The following is a 15,597-nucleotide window of genomic DNA, read 5'->3' as shown; positions in this document are numbered from 1 at the left end:
CCTATTTTTTCCCAAAAATTGCATTTGAAAAAACACTGCAAATACCGTGTGACACAAGAAAAATGCAGAAACTACCAATTTATTCTCTAAGGCCTCTGCTTTAAAAGAAAAAAAAAACAATATAATGTTTGGGGATTCTAAGACATTTTTTTTGCAAAAATTCGGATTTTAAAATGTAAAAAAAGTGCCAGAAATGGCTTGGGGCTGAAGTGGTTAATAAAGGAGAGCATCAACAGTGGAACACTGTTCTGAAAATATACATCTGTTCTCTTTGTCTGTACATTCGGACATACTGGATTTAGCTGGCCAAGGAATTGTTTGAGGCTAGTGTGCCTCATATGTATTCACAGGCAAAGTAACACTTGCTTATAGTGGTAATGTTCCCTCTGACAGTCATCTTTTTAATAAGAGTGATGTGAGAGGAGACAGCTGCTCCTTCTCTTTCATAATTTGTGTCCTCTTGGGCTTGATAATGGTAAGACATGTTGTTTGTTGGATGCAAATCTGACATGACAGTTGGTTGAAGCTGATATGTTGTAATATAAGGGGCAGGCATCATCAGTTCTTCCCACAGGTTACCAAGCGCCTGACATTATGTATTCTGTGTATTACAAATTCTTGAATCGTGAATTGCTCATAGCAACCAGCTGGATTCTTTTATTTCTACTGCAAATTACAAATTTATAGGGGAACTGACTTATTTCTATGGGCAGGGGAAGAGGACCTTCCGTTCCTTTCAGTCAGGATTCTCTAAAGTACAAGTAAGCTTTTTAAGGCCCCTTTCATACAGGCCATCCGATCAGATCCACCTGTAAATTTTTCAGGCAGACCTGATCTGGTGGTCCATGTATCCCTATGGACTAGTGCATGGGTAGGCAACCTGCGACTCTCTAGCTGTTGTGGAACTACATTTCCCATGAGGCATTGCAACATTACAAAACTGACAGTTACAGCTATGACTTGCAGAGGCATGATGGACATTGTAGTCCTGCAACAGCTGGAGAGCCGCAGGTTGCCTACCCCTGGACTAGTGGATATAAATGGACTTGTGTTTTACACCCGTCTACCTTCAATTTGATTTGGTCCGATAAAGGAAATGGAAGGGGATCTGTCCTCCATCTAGGCTGATCAGTTTGAAGGACAGTCTGGTATTAACAACGGACAGCTGGTCCGTTTTCACCCCGCTGCCCACAGAGCAGAGAACGCCCTGTCCATGTCCACTCTGTATAAACTGATTGGACATGGAACTGTCATCCACTCACTCTGCTCAGCAGGGAATCAGCAGTCAGGCCTCCTGTTACACCCAGGGCGCACTGGGTTTTGACTTGGCATGCGATTTGCATGCCACGCGACTTGCAAATCGTATGCCAAGTCGCACCCTATTGTCCGCAATTACAACGGTCATATCTGTGCGGTTCCGACTTTGTTTTACCTCAGAAACAGCATTTTTGATGTCACCCCACAAGTTTTCTATTGGATCAAGGTTCAGGGACAAGGCTGGCCGCTCCATGACGTTAACCACTTGCCCTCTGCCCTATGACAGAAATACTGCTACAGGGCGGCAGGGCTGCACTGCTGTTGGCTGCTAGAGATTTCAATCACCGGGTCCCGGATGGTGATTCCCAGCTGGCACTCGGCGATCGTCGGGGAAAGCTAACAGGGGAGAGACCTGTGTGTAAACTCACAGGTCTCTCTCCTGTCAGCAGGGACATGCTGTTTTGTATCTCTGCATAGCAGAGAGATGCAAAGCAGCATGTCTCCCTAGTAAAACACAGCACACAGTAAAACGCACACAGTTAACCCTTTGATCGCCCCAGATGTTAACCTCTTCCTACCCAATGTTATTAGTACAGTTTCAGTGCTTTTTATTAACACTGATCACTGTATTAGTGTCACTGAGGATGTCAGTGGCAGTCAGTTCCCACCCAGTGTCCGAATGCCCACTACAGTCCTACAGTCCCGCTATAGGTTGCTGATTGCCGCCATTACCAGTATAAAAAAAAAATACAGTATCTATACCGCCATTTGTAGACGCTATAACGTTCATGTAAACCAATTAATTTACACATATTGTGATTTTTTTTTTTTTTTTTTTGAGCAGACATAGCAGAATACATTTTGGCCTAAATTTATAAAGAAATTTGATACTTTAAATTTTTTTTTTTATTGGATATATTTTATAGCAAAACATCAAAAATATTGTTGTTTTTTTTGTTTTTTCAAAATTGTCAGTCTTTTTTTGTTAATAGCACAAAAAATTAAAACCGCAGAGGTGATCAAATACCACCAAAGGAAAACTCTCTTTGTGGGGTAAAAAAAGGACATAGATTTCATTTATGCACTACGTTGCATGACTGCGCAATTGTCCATTAAAGTAACGCAGCTCTGTAACTCAAAAAATGGCCTGGTCAGAGGGTTTACCCCCTTTCCTGGAGGGCAAGTGGTTAATCTTGTTGGCCTTGAACCAAGATGCTGTTTGCTTACCGGTTTGTTTTGGGGTCATTGTCGTGTTGAAACACCCATTTCAAGGGAATTTCCTCTTCAGCATAAGGCAACATGACCTCTTCAAGTATTCTGATGTATCCAGCTTAAGCAGTGCCTCCACCACAGCAGGTATGCTTCAGTTACTAAGAGATAGCCCTTTCACAGCATTTCCAATCCCCTGTAATGGAAGTAGTCACATGGGGTTTCAGGAGGTAAACAGACTTGCAAAAATGGGCACCTGCACCAGGTTTAGTTAATAACATCATGCCAGCATAGGCACTCTGCACATCATGGCACAGTCAGGATGCTGTGAATGTGTGTTAAAATATGCATGCGCTGGTGACATCATAATTAAGAATGATACCAATATCTTTGGGTGTGAATACCAGTAACAAAGAGGTATTATATGCTTTTAGATGTGGACAAGTTGCATTCTTGACTTTAAGCCTGGGTTCACATACAGCCAGGTCCATAAATATTGGGACATTTTTGGCTCTATACACCACCACAATGGATTTGAACTGAAACAAACAAGATGTGCTTTAACTGCAGACTGTCAGCTTGAATTTTAGGGTATTTACATCCAAATCAGGTGAACGGTGTAGGAATTACAACAGTTTGCATATGTGCCTCCCACTTGTTAAGGGACCAAAAGTAATGGGACAGAATAATCATAAATCAAACTTTCACTTTTTAATACTTGGTTGCAAATCCTTTGCAGTCAATTACAACCTGAAGTCTGGAACGCATAGACATCACCAGACGCTGGGTTTCATCCCTGATGATGCTCTGCCAGGCCTCTACTGCAACTGTCTTCAGTTCCTGCTTGTTCTTGGGGCATTTTCCCTTCAGTTTTGTCTTCAGCAAGTGAAATGCATGCTCAATCGGATTCAGGTCAGGTGATTGACTTGGCCATTGCATAACATTCCACTTCTTTCCCTTAAAAAAACTCTTTGGTTGCTTTTGCAGTATGCTTTGGGTCATTGTCCATCTGCACTGTGAAGCGGCGTCCAATGAGTTCTGAAGCATTTGGCTGAATATGAGCAGATAATATTGCCCGAAACACTTCAGAATTCATCCTGCTGCTTTTGTCAGCAGTCACCTCAATAAATACAAGAGAACCAGTTCCATTGGCAGCCATACATGCCCACGCCATGACACTACCACCACCATGCTTCACTGATGAGGTGGTATGCTTAGGATCATGAGCAGTTCCTTTCCTTCTGCATACTCTTCTCTTCCCATCACTCTGGTACAAGTTGATCTTGGTCTCATCTGTCTATAGGATGATGTTCCAGAACTGTGAAGGCTTTTTTAGATGTCGTTTGGCAAACTCTAATCTGGCCTTCCTGTTTTTGAGGCTCACCAATGGTTTACATCTTGTGGTGAACCCTCTGTATTCACTCTGGTGAAGTCTTCTCTTGATTGTTGACTTTGACACACATACACCTACCTCCTGGAGAGTGTTCTTGATCTGGCCAACTGTTGTGAAGGGCGTTTTCTTCACCAGGGAAAGCATTCTTCAGTCATCCACCACAGTTGTTTTCCGTGGTCTTCCGGGTCTTTTGGTGTTGCTGAGCTCATCGGTGCGTTCCTTCTTTTTAAGAATGTTCCAAACAGTTGTTTTGGCCACGCCTAATGTTTTTTCTATCTCTGATGGGTTTGTTTTGTTTTTTCAGCCTAATGATGGCTTGCTTCACTGATAGTGACAGCTCTTTGGATCTCATCTTGAGAGTTGACAGCAACGGATTCCAAATGCAAATAGCACACTTGAAATGAACTCTGGACCTTTTATCTGCTCATTGTAATTGGGATAATGAGGGAATAACACACACCTGGCCGTGGAACAGCTGAGAAGCCAATTGTCCCATTACTTTTGGTCCCTTAACAAGTGGGAGGCACTTATGCAAACTGTTGTAATTCCTATACTGTTCACCTGATTTGGATGTAAATACCCTCAAATTAAAGCTGGCAGTCTGCAGTTAAAGCACATCTTGTTCGTTTCATTTCAAATCCATTGTGGTGGTGTATAGAGCCACAAATGTTAGAATTGTGTTGATGTCCCAATATTTATGGACCTGACTGTATATGTGGTGCAGTATATCTCATGTGATTCATACAGGAACCGCACCGCATTCCTGTGCAAATCACATGCAGTTTGTGTGCGGTGCTATTGGAGACATACATTTTGTATGGCTCTAATCGCACAGCACCCGCACCAAAAATGTGCAGGACCCTTTCTTTGGTCAGCACTAGAATCTGATCGCATGGGTATTCAAACCTATGCGATCCAATTCTGCGCATCGCACCGCGTTTTGTGAACCGCTTTCGTGGTGGTGTTAACATACACACCCGCAGTGGTTCGCATGAACTGGGTGCGATTTTGATGCGGTGCAGAAATTGCACAGAAAACGCTGTGAATTCCGCACCGCATCAGTGTGAACCAGGGCTTAATTCTACTTTAACAAATGACATAGCACAGCAGACAGTGTTTGTTTGTAAACTTTTAATTAGGCATATAAAAGATATATAAAAATTCCATTACCATCAGTAAAAGCTTGTGACATCAGTGAGGTTTTTAGTGGTGCCATGCTTCTGGCTCCCTTTTATTTGGCCTCTCTGGGATACCGGTGTTTACTTCTAAGATTACATTCACACTTCTGTCAAGCACTCTTTACTGATGGTTATGTTTGTGCAATATATCTTTATATGTAATTAGATTTTACGGGCAGTATCTGGTGCGCTATTCCATTTGTGTTTCATGTCTTGTTGCCCCAACTACTATGCATCTTGGATAAACCTTCAAATGGATGGATTGTCATGTCTGCTGTACTGAAGAGATGGCTGTGTAGGGGTTGGGAAGAGGGTTTCCTTTTGCTTGCATGTGTACAAGTTGCTTTTTCTTCTCTACTGTTGTGTCCGTTAGCATCCATACAAGATAATTCTACACTTTTTCATTATTCCATTAGGGCTACTAATCTAAATTAGGTAAATAGCAAAATGGCTTGCTTTGCAAAGCCCCCAAAAACAGATATGATTGGTAGTATTGGGTCTCTTGCAGGGGCGGACTTACAACCCATGGGGCCCCCGGGCAATAGGAAAAAATAGGGAAAATCTGCAACAGGGAAACAGACAATAATGAGGTTCTAGAATACCACTAATTATATTTGAAAATACATTTTTTATTTTTGTCTGTGGATTTCCTTTCACTTCCTGTCCTAAGGACAACCATTTTACCAGAGAAGAAGTGAAGTGATCTCTCCAAAAGAGCCTCTAATGGCAGTAAAACCCTACAGGAGTTCTAACCCATCCCCAGGGGCGGACTGACAACTCATGGGGCCCCCGGGCAATAGGGGATCGTGGGGCCCCTGTGCCCTTGCCCAAACTCAAAAAAGCCTATAAAAAAGGTACCAGGGGCATCTCATGGGGCCCCCTACTGACCCCAGGCCCTCGGGCAATGCCCGAGTTTCCAAATGGTCAGTCCGCCCCTGGTCTCTTGATTGAAAGAGTATAGGAAAAACAGCTGTCTTTTCGCATCTACAAACCAGGGACAGAACATGAGAGAAAACGTATTCAGCTGTAAGCAAAATAAATATTTAAAATAGTTCTACCTTTGGTGAGATACTTAAAGTGGATGTTCAGTCAAATCCCAACGATGCTTAAACCTGATCCCACCTCCACTGTATCCCTATTCTAACTACCCTGTGAAAGGAAAGATGTCTATACTTACCTATGCTGAGAGCACTCCAGTCACATGATCATTTCAGTGAAGAGCTGGCAATGGCTGTACAGCCTATGCAGTTACGTCACCCATAGGCTTATTATGGGGCATCCATTGTCGGCTGTCTCTTCAATACACTGAAGCCGGCGCTGTCAGTCGATCGTGTGACCAGACTGGAGAGGCCTCAGCAATAGGTAAGTGTAGACATCTTTCCTTTACAGGGTAGTTAGAATAGGCTTAGAATGGGGGTGGTAGCAGGTTTAAGTATAGTTAGTATTTGACTGGACTTCCACTTTAAAGCAGACCTAAACCCCCCTATTCTTTACAGCCAACAAATCTGCCATCTTGCCCTCTGTTTGATCATCGGTTGCTGTGGTGCTGCACATGTGCTCATCTATGACAACAGCCATTCGATGGCTTAACCATTGAGTGCAGAGCACAGGCGGCTGTGACAGTTCTCATTTATGGCATGCCTTAAATATAACTGTTTCAGAAAACAGTTCAGTTGGTAGGTTTAGTTCCGCTTTATATGTTCTTTGAGCATTTCATGTGGTGGCATGAGCCTGAATTTACTGCTTTTACATTTTATTCTGTCTGTCCTTATTACTGATCTCTCTTGTTTTAAAAATGTATTTTCCAGGCAGTATTGGAGACAATCCGAAAACTGATGAATACAGATTGTGTAGTGCCCGATTGGCTGCATGACATTATCTTAGGATATGGAGATCCAGGAAGTGCACATTACTCAAAGATGCCCAATCAGATTCCAACATTGGATTTTAATGACACTTTTTTGAGTCTGGACCATCTGAAGGCCTGTTTCCCAGGGTACCAGGTGAAAGTGACTGTGGAAGATCCATCTTTGCACAAAGCCCCATTCAGGTACCACTGAGCTCTTGGCAAATTGTGAGAATTATTTATAAGACAGTGCCTGGAAATCCGTCAGATTCAAACTTTATTTCTTCTTACAATAGTTTCCAGTGCAAGTTTTAAATGGAATGGTCACTATTTTTCTGAGACGGTTTTTAGTTTTTTTTTTTGTTTTGTTTTTTATTTTTGTTCAATTCTTTTTATTATGCCTTAATTTGGCTGTTTGTTTTTGCTAGGATTACATTTCCTGTTTATGGTGGAAAGGGAAAGAAGAGAAAAGAAGACAGTGATGATGAAACTGTACAAGAAGAGCCACCCACATTAATTGTGGAACCTCATGTCATCCCTAACCGTGGTCCATACCCATACAACCAGCCTAAACGGTATTCATTAAACTGTCAGTATATAAAATAGTTACTGTAGCAGTTACAGGAAGTAGGAAGTAACTCGGATGTATTTCGATCTAGAAATTCTAAGAGGCCATCCTTTGCAGTGTCTCAAATTAGGACACAATTCCAGTATAGGTGGTGTCCTTCAACTAGTCTAGAGAGTCAAAACACCTCTTTCTGACCAGCCTAGAGAGTGAACTCAGGCCAAATCATGTGTTGTGTCTTATTTCTACCATTATTATTTCTGTAAAGAAGAGAAACGATCAGCTAGTATACTTCAGAGAGAGAGAGTCCTTATGATTTGCTTTCCTTATTCTTGACCACTTGGGTTACCTAGCTTGAGAATACACACATTTAACTGTGCAAATTGTCATCTACTAATATTACCCTGTATATAGTGCACCCCTAAAAAGCCTTTTTGATGTCAAGCCTTAATGACATGATCAAACAATACTGTAATCTGTATTGTTTCTAGGAATACCATCCAGTTCACTGCAACACAAACAGAAGCTATTCGTGCGGGAATGCAACCTGGCCTGACCATGGTAAGAAGAATCACTCTATAACAAATGAGATTCAGTGTATGAACATACTAAAGTAAACATGTACATAGGTGTGTTGATCATGTTGTATGTGTTTCTACAAAATTAGCAAACTTAAAGGGTAACTCTACTTTTGTGGGCGAAAATTTAGCAAATAAAAACAAATAGTGTATACAATTGTGTCACAAGTCATATTTTAGTTGAATGTTAATAAAAATTACTTTTCCTTTTCAATCTGCAGCGCTGTAATTTTCTGTAAAATGTAATGCAATATTGCTACCTGGAGGTATACTGTATGCAGATGGTGTAGAGAACACCCCCCCGAAGATGTAATTTCTTGTGTGATTGGCTTACTGCTCACTGATTTTCCCAGAAGTCTGCATTAAGATACAAGTCAGACTTTTGGCATCCCCTGCAACAAAAATTTTATTTTTGGTGAGATACTCCCAAAGGGAAATCACATCTAATGGGATGCAGAGCTTGCCAGTTTCCTTATTAGAGACCTGCAGGTGCAGCAGCTGAGTGATAATTCTAAAGCCACTCCCATGCAGATTCACTTTGCACATGGACACAAACCGCTATTTCTTCAGAATAACAAAAGATGGGAATCTACAACAATGTTTGTTACAATTCTTGCAATGTACTTGGATCACCCAGAGGGAAATGTTTTTTTTCTCTTTAAGCACATGGATTTAAAATATCAGTAACCTTAGAGAAACGGTGGTATGGTCTGCAATGTTAACAAAAAAAATGATATATTTTTATATTAACGTAACAAATGTATAGGCTTTTTCTAAACCTTCTTGCTGTTTAAAGGATAAGTTCACCTTTGGGAACATGTTACATGCTGCACCAATGTTTAGAGTGGAACATGTAACGTTTCCACAGCTGCAGTCGCAGCCCTCTCCTTTCCCCCCTTGTGACAACAGTATGGGGAGAAGTTCCCCATACTAGCTGTCATTTTTTAAAAACAGCGCGGCTGTGCAGGGCTTCACCCATCGGCCGCGTCATTTATTTACAAAATTCTGTGAATGAATTACAAGTCCCGACATCCTTTGTGGTTGTTAGCTTGTAGTTCTCAATGAACTACGATGGCACTGCTGAGCGCAGTGTACTTAATTGAGTCTTCCTGGTAGACTGCATCTGCTTGACTGTACGGGATGTATGGGCACACAGATACACTGACAGTGTGCAGAAGTACTGCATGGCACTAGTGATCTGTTTATCGCTGGTGCAATGCTTTCCAAGCTCAAAGAAAAAAATAGTAAATGCACATTTTTTACCTGCAAAAAAATGTATTGCATTTTTTTTTAAATGAACTTGCTCCTTAAGGCCATTAGGCTCACTTGAGCCATACAGTGTCCAAGAGCTTGACACTTGAGCCCACTGCATGCAGTGTTTTGCCATTCCTGCCACAGGCATTCATACATTGTAGATGTGAACTTGGACACCTACCGACCCGGAAAGTGGCAGCTTCTCAAGCTGGGCTATATATCTAGAAGAGAAGAGGCACATTTTGGTGGGTTATTTACAGTACATGATCAGTGCAAAAACTCTTTAGCACCTAATCTAGCCAGCAGAGAACCGAACTATTAAAATTAGAGGTACTCTGGTAAATATCGTCAGTGTACCCAGTCTGGGACTCGCACAATAGTGAATACATTATAAAGAGTTTGCCTGCAGAAATCCCCATGGTACTTAAAGATATTGTCATCAAGAAACACTGTTATGCTGTTTACATATATAAAATAATAAAACAATAAACACTTGCTGATGGTGCCCTTGGTATAGCAAATCATTGTGCCTTTTGTCAGTAGCAGCCCTGTAGTTGTCATCAAACTCTGACACTTATGGACAGCCTGCACTGCTTGCTTCTTCCCTCCCCCTTTCTGGCCCATTAGGGTGTCCGGCTGTTGCCTGTGAAGCCTCCAGCACTCTGTAAGTCATCTGAGTCTGAACATCTAAATTGACTGCTATCGAGGATAACATGCAGGCACTCTCCCACAAGCAACAAGCAGCCACCTTGGTGATGTCAGGGCCAGTACAGGGCTTACTTCAAAATGCAGCATGTGATGCAGCCAAAAGAAAACTTCAGGGCCATTACTGACAAAAGAATAATGAATTTCTATAGCAGTGGCCACATTGGTAAGTGCCAATTTCAAACACTTTATGTACGTAAGCAGCCTGATAAGTGTAATTTGATTGTGTCTCTTTAAAAGTAAAGTACCACACAAGACGTCCAGATATGATCACGGCACGGAGGACCCCTAGTGTGAACTCTTGCTGCTGTTTTACATTTACAGTTGCCAGGACTTGTATAATAGAAATCACAAACGTCACAAAGCAAATGGCAGATTGCCTGCAAAGTTTACAATCCACAGAGAGCCACCTATGTGATGGACACATATACATACTTTATCTAGAAGCTTGAAGCAAAGAAGAGCTCAGACAGTGGAAGAATTTCCTTTATGATCATTTTCTATAATGAATTATTCATGAAACAAGAAATCTGCTGTGTGTGTGTAGACCTTTTGGAGAAGTAGCGAGAAGGGCGATGAGTAAAGGATTGGGTTCATATATATGGACTAATGCACAAACTGTCTACATAATGCCGTTATGAAGACTTTCTCCTCTTTCTTTAGAACCCTGAGGCAACCTTAAGCTGTTTGTTTTTACATCTGTACACCATTACTGTATGAAGGCAGTTAATGGTGTTCAGTAGCTGTATGGGGTTCTGCCGTGCTCTGTTCTGTTTTACACGGGGCTATTACCTCCTGCTGCTGAGTCTGTTTCTTTTCATTATGACTTGTAAACACAGGTGCATGAACAACCTCCACATCTCTGCTTTCTGCCACAGCAGATTCAAGTGTGTTTGACAGGATGCAGTGACATATCTTTCCAGTAGAGGGAGATATGATATAGCCAATGTACGCTTACACCCTACGCTGTGCTATATGCCATGATCTTTGCTGGTTATGTATAAAGTTACTGACAACTTTCATACAAAAGATGTATTGTGAGATAGCAAAATAACACACACAATCATAGAAAATTAATGTTGCACCAACACAGGAAATTTGCATAGAGAATATGTAACTCACGTTGGGAAATAGTACACAGTGGTTGCATAGAGCCATCCAGCAAGTTAGAGTCCAACCACATAGTCGTCCTTCTATTCTGTATTGTAATATTTTGCTTTAAGCATGTTAGGTGTTTCAGTTGGTGTTGGAATGTTCTGATAATTCGCAGATAATTATACACTGCATGAAGAAAAGTGGAACTATTACTCTTAGCAATCAAGCCAAGTGTCAGCTCTCACGTTCTAATCCACCTTAGAGAAATGACAGCTGGAATATGGTCTATCTTGGGCCTCTCATCTACATTTTACTTGCTTCTTGGTGTATAACCGATCTCTAAAGAGCTTTCATTCCACTTTTTTTAAAGGTTGTTGGTCCCCCTGGCACAGGCAAAACAGATGTGGCCGTGCAGATAATTTCCAATCTTTACCACAATTTTCCAGAGCAGAGGACCCTTATAGTCACTCATTCTAACCAGGTAAGGCTTGTAAATACACAGAGGATGGATCGGCTTTGTTGGAGCATATATACGTATTAGCCGTTTGCTGTGCTTGAGCTAAATGATCTGTCATTGGTTTAATCGGGAGAGGAGAGATCTACTTATGCTAAACCATCAGTAAACCCACCACAATTTTCATGCTTGAACTCATTTGCAGTGAAATACTCCTTGTCTTTACTGTGGGGAGACGGGGATGATCTGTAATCAACATGCTTGAAGAAAATAGTTGTGCTGCCAATTAGGATTCATTAGACTTTGTGAATACACGGTTGTCTGATTATTGTTAAAACGGAGTTCCACCCAAAAGGGGAAGTTCTGCATTTAAGACTGGTCCCTCGCTCCCTATTAAGGATTGGCACCTTTGGGGAGTGGGGGAAGCGGGTACCCCGAAATTGACAGGTACCCACTCCCACTTCCGCTGGTATCTCCTAGGCGAATGGAAGCGTAAGTTGTCCTCCTACCCACCCTCCCCGTAGTCTTCTGGGACATGTGACGAGTCCCAGAAGACTACGGGGCCATTCAGGAAGCGCAGTGCTACTCGCGCATGCGCAGTTGGCACCAGGCTGTGAATCCGCAAGCTGTCACAACCGGGTGCCCACACTGCCGGCGCCTGGAACACCGAACAGTCGGTGAAACGGGCTGCGGGGAGGACACCGTGGGATCGTGGGACAGGTGAGTGGCTGTTTTTTTTAAAAGTCATCAGCTGCAGTTTTTTTTGCTTTACACTGTGAGTGGAACTCCACTTTAATGACCATATAGAGAATATCTACTAGGGAAAGGTGGTTTACCAATCCTACGCCTTTGTCTGGACACTCAGCAATGGTTTTTCGGTGATTAACAAGCTACACAGAGTACTGAGTAAAGTGATATCTATCCTTCCAAATCCCTGCCTAGTATCCTTTTTTAGAACGGAAGGACAAGGTGTAGTTTTATCAAATGTTCGCATCTCATTACCCAAGCTTAAAGAAAACCTTTCATGAAAGATGTTCAGGCTGCCAAATTCTGATCTCCTCTTGAAAATGCTAGTTGGTTGACTGTCCTTCTGATCCAGTGGATTCAGTAGTTTGTGATTCATGAACCCAAGACGAGTATGCAGACGCAGCATTCGAATTTTATTTGTTGCACACATGCTCTAGGTCATTGACGTAAAGTACTAAGTTAGGGAGTTGTTATTTTCAAAAGCAGTAGAGCCCACTTTTTCTTATAGTTTTCAGTGGTACTGCCTTTAGCAAGTTTGGATGTGTATTGCAAAATATGCAAACCAATACTTATATGTAAGCTTGAATAGCAGTGTTCAGAGGATTAACTGAGAATTCTCCTTAAAATATCACTCATGGGCACTGTTGCTTTTAGTTTCTCCTCTTCTTTTGTTTTTTGCATCGTTGACAAAAATTGGCCAGTGTGCGATAGCCTAATGCTTTTCTATAGGGTTGTTGTATAGTCATTCATGGGAGTAAAGTTGTTTCTCAATGTACACAGCATTGCCTGTAGAAGCTCTTGGGCCATTTGATCCTGGCATGCCGTCTGAATACTGCACTGTGTGTTTAGATCACTTCTTTCTATGGTATGTCTCGCTCTGTCTTAGTGTAATAGTTGTTTTTACCCCCTGTGATCTCAGGTTCCAGTCACCACAGCTGGTCCCATCCTCTCATCTAATGGTGGTGTCCCATATGTTCTACCCTGCCCATAAGAGGGATAAATAGTTTAATAGTGACTCTCTTCTCCTCCCAGTGCTTGCTATTCCCCTGCAAATAACTAGTCTAATTCTCACTGTCCAAAACTGGCTTTACTATTGCTATGTAGCAATCTGAGATCCTGCAGGTTTAAACTAAATATGCAGCTTGTGAATTACCATTGTATTCTGCAGCATCAATGGATCAAAGAAGAAATAACTGTGTTTTTAACAGTTCCATACTGATTCATATATACTTTATCTGTATGTAAGGTGCAGGGCTGTATATGCTTTAGGCATCTGCTCCGTTATTGCTGTACTATATTTGTTATGAACACAACATGTCACTTTTAAAACCTTTACATTTTTCTAAATGAACTGTTGGCCAGCACTGTCCATAAGCTCCTAAGAAGCCTTTTACAACCATACACATGCAGTGATGGCCATTGCTAACATGTGATTGCATGCATGTTCACATGTGTTTGTGCTTCTTTATAAGGCACAATTTTGTGTTCATTAACACTAGAGGAGAAACTGCCTAGATGCATTATAAGGATTGATAGAAGTGCAAAAAAAACCCATTCTTTGTACATATTTGTTATTTCACCATTTTTTTATAGGCCTAAAACCCAGGATCTCTACATGTCAGATGTCCGATAAATATGAAAAGAAGTAGGATGCAAATGTTTTGATTGCTTGTGAATGAGTCAAAACATCATCTTGGTGCCGCGGTGACTTGGCACTTTACTGCTGATCCATGCTTTAAAGTGGTTCTAAAGGCTCAAGGTTTTTTACCTTTATGCATTCTATGCATGAATGTAAAAAACCTGTGTGCAGGTGTATATGCTATGTTCTTTTTTTTTTTTTTTTTTTTTTTTTTTTTATGTAGCCTGTGGGATGAATGAAAAAGAAGAAATCTCTGCCAGACAAAGTGTATGGTATGCCCACCATTAGAATATACCGCCATGCATCCACCCATTTCTAATGGTGGGCACACATGAAATGTGCCAAAAAATATTATAAAATATAGGGGCCATCCACCCACTGGCCACCCCAGACCCCCATGCTTCGGCATATATGCTCTTTTTTTTTTTTAACTGCGGATGCAAAATCTCATCCAACAGCAGTGCACACACCTACTTATGTATATTCTGAGAGCAAGACCCTGTTGCTCTCAGAATAAACAAGTCAGTGCTGCAGCTGAATGACAACCTAATTTATCAAGCAGGCGTTTTCCCCCTTTCTAAGATGGGTATTTACAAGCTGTTGGGGGAAGCCCCGGCGGTTAGGTCGCATGGTGCCACATGTGCCAATTTCAAGACTGGACAAATATCTAAATAGTGACACGCTTGAATAAAAATTGTCCACGTAAGTGGTACCCCATATGAAAAAAGGATGACACCAAGTCCCAAACTATCTTGCCACTGCTCCCCATGTAGTCTGGGCATCCGGGGGGGCTCCATGTGGCTCCATTTTCCCTTGTAAATCCAAAACTTATATGTATAGCCTGTTGCCCTCTCACAGGTCTTATATATCTTGACCCCATATCTGGCATCCTTGCTGGGGAGAAATTGTTTGAATGCAAGGCGGCCAGAAAAATTAATGAGGGATTCATCAACGCAGATGTTTTGCTGGGGAATCGAGACCTATGCAATTTTTGGATAAGGTGACTTATAAAGGACCGAATTTTGTGGAGCAAATTCAGGGTCACCCTGACGACGACATAGTGTATTGTCATTGAAATGCATAAAACACATTATACTCTCATATCTATGCCTGGCCATGGCAGCAGAGAACATGGGCATATGATGAATCGGGTCTGTGGACCAATGCAACTGCAGTTCGTTTTTTTTTTTTTTTTTTTAGTAATGCCCATGTTGAGGGTTAGGCCCCCCCAAAAAATGTTCAATTCAGAGACCGCAAAGGGTTTCCATGCAAATGGTCTGACAAGGTTTGAATTTGGGTTGGTAGCGATAAACTGTTGTGCATATAAATTGCTTTGATCCACAATCAATGCATACAGATCTTCTGTGAAAAACAGCTCCAAAAAAATCAAGGTGGGTATTTAAATTTGCTGTTTCCACTTGAATTCTGGATTGGGCAGTGAATGGGGAAAGTATGGGTGCTGCAGAATTTGTGGGCTGCCAGTCGGGATTTGTAAGCACAGTGCTGTTATGTGAAAGATCAGGATGTACTAGGCCGCTGGTGCTCGCCAGTTCACCAAAAGGTAGAGCGGCACTAGTACTGGCACTCTGCTGCATATGAGAGTCATCAAAATTTACCAGCAAGTGGTAGCAGAGATCAGGCCTGAGTCTGCAAACACTGTGGTTTTGTGTGCAATGT

At 41.7% G+C, this 15,597-nt stretch overlaps 2 protein-coding genes across 6 annotated transcripts in view; one reads left to right on the top strand and one right to left on the bottom strand.

Moving 5' to 3' along the window:
- LOC149467665 (uncharacterized) overlaps positions 1–15,597 on the bottom strand; it is a 325,880-nt gene that overhangs the window by 69,325 nt on the left and 240,958 nt on the right. The window lies entirely within an intron of this gene.
- Positions 1–15,597, top strand: part of AQR (aquarius intron-binding spliceosomal factor) — a 144,416-nt gene that overhangs the window by 92,737 nt on the left and 36,082 nt on the right. The window contains exons 20-23 of the mRNA XM_089671280.1: positions 6,846–7,087; positions 7,312–7,458; positions 7,940–8,009; positions 11,451–11,561. Of these exons, the coding sequence (XP_089527406.1) occupies positions 6,846–7,087; positions 7,312–7,458; positions 7,940–8,009; positions 11,451–11,561 (570 nt within the window). The remainder of the gene's footprint in view (positions 1–6,845; positions 7,088–7,311; positions 7,459–7,939; positions 8,010–11,450; positions 11,562–15,597) is intronic.

Source organism: Staurois parvus, unplaced genomic scaffold (assembly GCF_062004578.1).
Source record: "Staurois parvus isolate SC_StPar_1 unplaced genomic scaffold, SC_StPar_1.0 ptg000104l, whole genome shotgun sequence".
Classification (NCBI taxonomy): domain Eukaryota; kingdom Metazoa; phylum Chordata; class Amphibia; order Anura; family Ranidae; genus Staurois; species Staurois parvus.
Note: the sequence above shows the minus strand (reverse complement) of the source record. Positions and strands in the feature narration are given on the sequence as shown.